A 7,742-nucleotide genomic window follows, 5' to 3' on the forward strand; every position below is an offset into this window, starting at 1 on the left:
TTATTCTATTTCAGCTAATGCTTATTTTATTTCAAGTAATCAAAATGTCTTTTCAATGGTTTTAATTTTAGTTTCAGTTGTAATTAACTACAAAACCCTGCAATAAATGCATACAAATTCAACCACAGTAGTTCTGCCCATATTACAGTACATATTCTGACATGATTTGTAGTGCAAAACTATGAAAACAACAATAAAAAGTGGCTTTTCAGAAGTATTTTGAAATCTGTGTAGATATGGAGAATGTGGGAAAAGTACACAGACGGGGCGGGACGGTTTGTCTGCGTGCTTGTGAGAGCATGTGGCCTGGTGACGTGAGCAATATCACAGACACAGACAAACAAACATGGCATGATAGCACTAAAAAAACACAAGCGCTGCTCACATCCTTGTTTGGAACCATCTCAATTGCTGATGCTGTTTTGACTCTTGCTGCATATTTATTTTTAATACTTGACTTTCTGAATATTTCATCAAATAATACACTTACAAAAAAGTACCATGGCTTTATTATGGGTTTTGAAAAAGGTACAGTGGCAATACTGTGTTTTTGAACATGTACCATTGTATTTTTTGAAGAATAATGAAATACCAAGCATTTAGTCAAAAATACAGCAAAACAGTAATATTCTGAAATATATTTAATATGCTGATTTAACAAGTGAACTTTTTAGCAAGTGAACTTTGTTTTAGATCTTAAATCTTTATATTTGCAAAAAAAAAATCATATAAATGTGACTAAACAATTCAAATAATAAATAAAAACAGAAATCATTCTAATTATGCTTATTTGGTGCTCAGAAAATATTTTTTATTATTATCAAAATTGAAAAAAAGTTGTGCTTAATATTTTTCTATAATATATAATATTATATATTTTTTTCTTTTCAGGATTCTTTGATGAATAGACATTTCAAAAGAACAGCATTTATTTGAAATATAAATATTTATATATAACAGATTTTAAATGTCTTTACTGTCAGTTTTATGCATCCCTGCTAAATAAAAGTACTAATTAAAAAAAAAAAGAAACAAAACCTGACCCCAAAATTGTATGATAAAAAGTGTATAATATAATTCAGATTTTAATAAAAATAAAATAAAAAAATAACACACCATAATACTTTTTAAGAGTAAAATTAGTAAAATATTAACAGAGTAAAAAGAGTAAAATCCTTCTTAGTATCCTTTCTCAGCCCTATGATCATTTCCCATCTTATCTTGTGTTTTTTATGAATTCAATCCCAGATTTATTGCTTTTGACACAATGTATCTGGTCCATGACTAAATCTTTTTTTGTCTGGCCGGAAGGATGATCTTTGTCAAAAGCGTTCTCATCCTCTCGCACTCTTTATATCTCACCATCACAGTTTGAATGAAGAGGCCTGAGGGTTCGTAACATCTCTTTTGCCCTGCCAGTCCACCTGCAGCCTCACCTGTCTTTACCTCAGGGCCTCAGCACGGAGCAAAAGAACACAACCACTGAGGCCCACGACGCAGCTCTGGCTTATATTATCTGCAGGGGGCCTCACGACGGAGCTGATGTGTTTCTGACAATGGGCCTCAGCATGGAGCTCAACACCTACATCACAAACGGCTTTTATGGCTGTGGGAGCAGACGTTTGAAATAATGCTTTAGATTGGCAGACGTCTCTGCCAGCGTGTACCCGTCTCACCTGCCACGGGGGACATCAATTTCGTCTTTTTTCCAGCGGATGGTAGGCTGCGGGTCTCCCTGCACCTGACAGCGAAACTCCACTGCCTCCTCCTCCAGAACCACCTGGTTAATGGGCCGTCGTAGGAACGTGGGCCTCTCTGAAAGACAAGCAGACGAGAAAAGGACATAAGGGACGCGGAGACCTCATTCACTCGCCGTGACTCAGCATCGAGTCACAGATCCCGAACAGAAGCTCTCACAGAGATTTGTGGTATTGTGTAAGTGTATCATACGCTTTTGTGTTCCAGCATGTTTTATGACTAACGTGAAGACACAAGCATAATAGAGGAATTAAGCATGACACATTCTCTCATGCTGGAAAAATCTTTCAAACTTGCTTGTTTACAAAAGCATCAACTATGAGCTGAGATGTTAAACATTTTCAGAGCATGACTCAAATATTTGTTTATATTTTAAGGCTTTTTTTTGTGGTTTAGAAATGTCAGACTATAGTTGGCACATACCGAACACGGTGACCTGGGCCGTCTCACTGTCTCTCTCGCCGACCATGTTGGTGCCCACGCATATGTACATTCCAGCGTCACTTTTTCTCGTGTTAGAGATCATCAGCTTCCCTCCACGGATCTGAAGGGGAAGACAGGAACGTTACAGTTTCTGTGACAACTCATGCGATAAGTTACTGCAGCACTCTCTGTGGAGCTACCTGAAGTTAAATACCTTGCTCAAGGGCAAAATAGATGTGGTTTATGATTCACCTTTTGCTGGTTTTGAACCTTTAATGTTCTAGATTCAAAGCTAGATCATTAACCACCATTCCACACCTCAAATAAAGCTTTCTTTGTTGCAAAAAAGTGTCAATAAGTTTAGAAACATTTATCTTTGAACAATACACCTTTGTAGACTGAATTTTTTGCCTTAAAACAAAAAAACGTTTTGATATTTTTTTTTTTTTTGGTCTTGCAAAATTTTTTGCAAGTGAATGTTGCAAACAAACAAAACAAAACAAAACAAAACAAAACAAAACAAAACAAACAAAACAAAACAAAAACAAAACAAAACAAAACAAAACAAAACAAAACAAAACAAAACAAAACAAAACAAAACAAAACAAAACAAAACAAAACAAAACAAAACAAAACAAGGGCTTTAGAGAACAAAACAAAACAAGACAACAAACAAAACCCATATAAGTGTAACAAAATACATAAATGTAAAAAAAAATTTCTTGCACAAGCAGGCAAGTGAATTTAAAGGATTTTGTTTGATTTTTTTAAATAAAAATGTAAATAATTTATAACATTTATAATATTTTTAAATAATAAAATAAAATAAAAACACAATAAAATCCATACAAACAAACTGAATATGAATAGGGTTGAAAAGAGGCAGAAGATTTCTAGGAACATTTCCAGAAACATTCCAGGATTTTTGGACACTTTCCTGGATTTTTTGTAAACTTTTCAGAAACATTTCAGCTCTTTGCAACCCTAAATATGAATAGTCTCCATTTCTCACCTTGATCCTGTCATCCTTCTCATCGATTCGCACTTTGTCTTTCTTCCAGTAGATGGTGGGTTCCGGGTGTCCACGAGGGGGAACGCACTCCAGGATGGCCGGCTCTCCTGCAGCCACCACCACATCCGTAGGGTTCTGTCTGAAATCATCACGTAACACTGAAAGAGAGCGAGAGAGAGAGGAAGATTAGCTCGTTCTTTAACCATTTGCAAATTTAGTCATGCTTACAATCCCTGAGGCACAAATAAATGTTCTTTTGTTGCTGAAACAGATGTCATTTCATTAAGTCCTCTAAAACGTTAACACGCGCCAGCAGTGTTCAAATGTTAGCTTCCATTCAACAGGGGTGAGGAGAGACACCTGTTTGAAAGTTCTGTTAAGTATTTTGAGGTCACGGGAATGCCAGACACAGTAAATCACGCTGCGTATGAAGGCACCCGTCTACAGGAAGGTGTGTATGAGTTTTATTTGATAGGGTGACTTCAAGGAAAACTTAATTGGACTTAATGGGGTTCCCTATCGAGACAGGAGAACAAACAGAGTGAGGGAAGACATATTGTACCCTCCAGCTCTGTGTCACTCATATGCGTGGAGCAGAGGAAGGAATGAACGGCAACACACACACACACACACACACAGTCGGTGGGTGGGCGGGTAAATCTGTGCCAACTAATCACCCATGCTCACACTTTCATCACCAGCTATGCCTCTGGCCATGACTAATGTAGCAATAAACTCGACAGCAAAAACATACATGAGGTCACCCAATTATCAGCAATGAATAAATGCAATGAATTAATAAACACACCTGTACACATCTTCACATTCATCAACAGCACTTTATTAATAAATGAGTTGGGTAATTATACTCTAGCGCTGACCTGTGAGAGACAAAAGGATAGATCTGTCAACTGATAATGTGTTAATAGAGATACATTCTCTCGATTTGTCTTAGTTGAGATTTAGTTAAGATTTATGAATCAGATAATGACTTTAAAGTGATTTAATAATAACTATGAAAAAGAGCACTCAGACTCAAAAATATGACTGGATAAATCATGTTTAAAGCTGTTCAAACTCTAACATGAGTTGAATGGTATATTAATGTGACAAATATAATGATAATAATAATAATTATTATATTTATTAGCACTTATTTTATGAAATCATTTTTTACACACTGACAGTAAAGAAAAATGTGGAAAACATTTCTACAAATAGCATTACATTTTGTCAAAATGTCCCGCGCAGGGCTCTACAGCACACCTCTCCCTCAACAAACTGCATGATTTCAGACATCACTCAAGGGCAAGTTACATGCTGAAGTTTAATACTTAGAGTTAGTGATTTGTTCAAATGAGAATAACGCTGTAAAGTCAGACAAAGCGCTGTGCATGTGTAGTTTTACATTTCTTAACTTCATGACTTTTTCTGGCCTCAGGCCGTATACAGACATTCAATACGCATAATTACATTTTCATCCTTCCAAAAGCCTCGACTTTCAGCTCTCTTACATGTCTCTTTCTCTCTCTCCGGGTGCAATGAGCCTCTCGATCTTCCATCTGATTAATATTTATGTATTGTTCGTCTCCCTCCCCCGCATGCTAGCGAGAGCAGCATCTGTCTGTCAGGCTGGAGGCTAAAGGAGAGGCTTATATGCCGAATATTCCTCCGCCACCCTCCTTCTCTTCCTCCTGGAGGACGGCTGGTAGAGGTGGAGGGGGTGTTTTTTGGGTTAACATTGGCAACTTTGCAGTTTCTTTGGCTAGATTTCAAAACTTTTGGAGTGAAGTTAAGGGTTTGCGGTGGAAAAGTGTAACAGGAGATGATGCAATGGAAGGAAGCCAAGAGGATCATTAAAAAAAGGACATATGCTACTTTGTACTTAAGTGTGTTTGGAGTTGTCAGATATAGTCAATGCCAAAGGCAATTAAAGGGCCGGATATTCCAGTGTCTTTTCTTTATTTCTTGCTACATGTTTGGCACCTTATACATCGAAAAAACAGCAAATCCTTGTAACAAGATTATAAATGTGCTCTGAGATTGTACTACAGCCTAAAAATCTCTTATATGACTTACGTACTGCTGCTTTATAGGGCCAGTTTTACTAATAGCTTGTGCCAGCGCAAACCGTCTTTTGGCGTTAAAATAGTACTGTCAGGTTTTACTAAAGACGCAGAGTGAAGAATGGGCGCTGAAAAGGCTTGGACAGAGTTATGTTTGCGCCTGACCTTATTGAATATGCATTTGTTGGAGTTTCCCTTTCAGACGCAAAATTAATGGGAGGAGAGTATTCAAATGAATCATGCAATGAGATTTACTGAAGTTTGCGCCACACTGTAAAAAATCCAACTTTCGAAAAGTTCTAGGGGAGAGCGGGGCACAAAGTAACACTTTTTGACTTTCTCAGTTTGTGTAAATCCACATGGGGTTCAGAGTATATTTTTTTTATCCACAGTAATTTCACACTTGTCTAGTACAAATATGTCGCTTTGTTTCATAATTACAGTGTATACGTTTTTCTTTATTTACCCTCAAAAATTGGAAGTGAAATGTGACAACATGCCCCGTAGGTGGAACACATTGTAACATCTGAGGGGCACGTTGTAACATGACCATATGACAGCTTAAAATGTTATCTGATCGAATGAAAAAAATATACAAGACAAACTAAAATATTTTGTCAATAAAATAAAATAAAATAATGGCGTTTTTTAAGAATTAAAAATAATCTGATTTTGGAGTTTGACAATGAACACATTGCAACCATGCTTGGGACGGCCCACATAAACAAAAATGCTTTACATGTCTTGAAATAATAATTTCTTAACATTAAACATTGACTGTCAGTCTTTATTCACCTGTTTCTCGTTGTTTCTCATTCAAATTAATTAAAGTAAAAAATAGTTTTTTCTCCATATAATGTTGATATGGTAACTAGTAAATGCTGAAAATTTGGTTATGCTAGCATGTGTGGAAATATTTAAACTACGTGTGTTACAACTTGCCCCGCGTTACTTTGTGCCCCGCGCTCCCCTACTAATGTAAAAAAAAGTAGCCTGAACAAAGAATTTTTAGTAGAAGACTAAATAAGAATTTTTTGTGTGAACTGAAAATACTCTAAACACGTCGCTAACAAAAGTTGCTTTGTTTACCTTACTTAGATACTCAAGTATTTGTTCACAACATATCCAAATGGTGTCCCAACTTTTCAAATTGAGTCATCTGAACAAACAATTTTACACTGAACAATATTGCACAAGTTCCCAGCATGCATTGCAGCATGTTAATGATTACTCAAAGATTATCATTGTTTTAAATTTTACTGGCTTAATTGATGCTGCTGCTGCTGAGAGTTCATATTTTTACTGATTTAAAATTTGTTGATCCTCACCATGGTTGAGAATCATGTGCTGAGGTACTGTATATGTGCATCTCATCTCAACTTGTTTAATACATTTGTCTCTGCATACACGTTTGCCTTTAGTTTTAAGAGGCAAATACTACCCATAACATGTAGAAGGCTTTGAAAATAAACGTAAATTTAAAAGAAAGAGGATTGATAAAAAAGATTAGCATTGCTAAATGCTAAAAAATCTTTGGTTGCTCTGACAGATCTTTTAACACTCAGTAAACTGACTTTTATTCATTAGATGAACTAAAGTTTTAAAGTTGTCCGTTGCTAGTTGGATTAACTTAACAAGTTGAGTGTGATAAGTTGCCTTATTTTTTTGAGTTAGGTCAACTTTTTTTTTTACAGTGATTATTTAACGCCCAAAAATAGCATGTCTTAAACTGCTTTGCACTTGAAATGGCTGCAATTATTGTTGCTAGAGGAGGCACCGCAGAGAACAGAGAGCACGTGGTAGAAGGGATACGATTTTTCCACACGTATTCATTTATTTTGAATGCCAGAAGAACACATTATCCGAACATGTCGTTTGCCAAGCCATGTTATTTTTAATTTGTTTCATGAAATAAAAGACGACTTGGAACCCTCAACTAGGAGTCACGCAATATCAGGTCTATCAAAACTTCTTGCAACCCTTAATTTTTTGGCCTCCGGTTCCGAGGACTGGAATTGGGAACCACTGATGTAGACTATTGTAGTAATGTTGTCTCTGGTATTCTGGTCTGTGAGCGTATATGCGTTCGGGGGGAGTGGCTTTGGACGGCGAGTGCAGGGAGGGTGGTATGTTCGCTTTCAGTGCTATCAGGCTAAAGTTAGCATTTTCCAAGATCTCCTACTGCACCTTTAATTATAGAACATTTAGAATTTTATGTTCATGTTCATTTTTAAATAAAGTTTTCGGTAATCTTAAAATAGTTTTATAATTGTCACAATTTTTACAGTTAACCTTATCCATCCATAATAAAAATATTTTTTACATTTAAATTATATCATTTATTAATTTAATTTTTATAATAATTTTATAATTAAAAAATATAAATTCCAAGTAGTAAATTATCTGAAAGAAAATCAGTTTCCACAAAAATTGTTTTCAACACTGATAATAATAAGAAATGTTTCTTGAGTACCAAATCATAA

At 35.8% G+C, this 7,742-nt stretch overlaps 1 protein-coding gene across 1 annotated transcript in view; it reads right to left on the minus strand.

Moving 5' to 3' along the window:
- The window catches only part of LOC107745189 (roundabout homolog 2-like), a 198,771-nt gene that overhangs the window by 63,481 nt on the left and 127,548 nt on the right, over positions 1 to 7,742 (minus strand). Inside the window, 3 exon segments of the mRNA XM_016559037.1 lie at positions 1,677 to 1,815; positions 2,182 to 2,302; positions 3,194 to 3,351. Of these exon segments, the coding sequence (XP_016414523.1) occupies positions 1,677 to 1,815; positions 2,182 to 2,302; positions 3,194 to 3,351 (418 nt within the window).

The sequence above is a fragment of the Sinocyclocheilus rhinocerous genome, unplaced genomic scaffold (genome assembly GCF_001515625.1).
Source record: "Sinocyclocheilus rhinocerous isolate Xijiao unplaced genomic scaffold, SAMN03320098_v1.1 scaffold257, whole genome shotgun sequence".
In the NCBI taxonomy this organism is placed as follows: Eukaryota; Metazoa; Chordata; class Actinopteri; order Cypriniformes; family Cyprinidae; genus Sinocyclocheilus; species Sinocyclocheilus rhinocerous.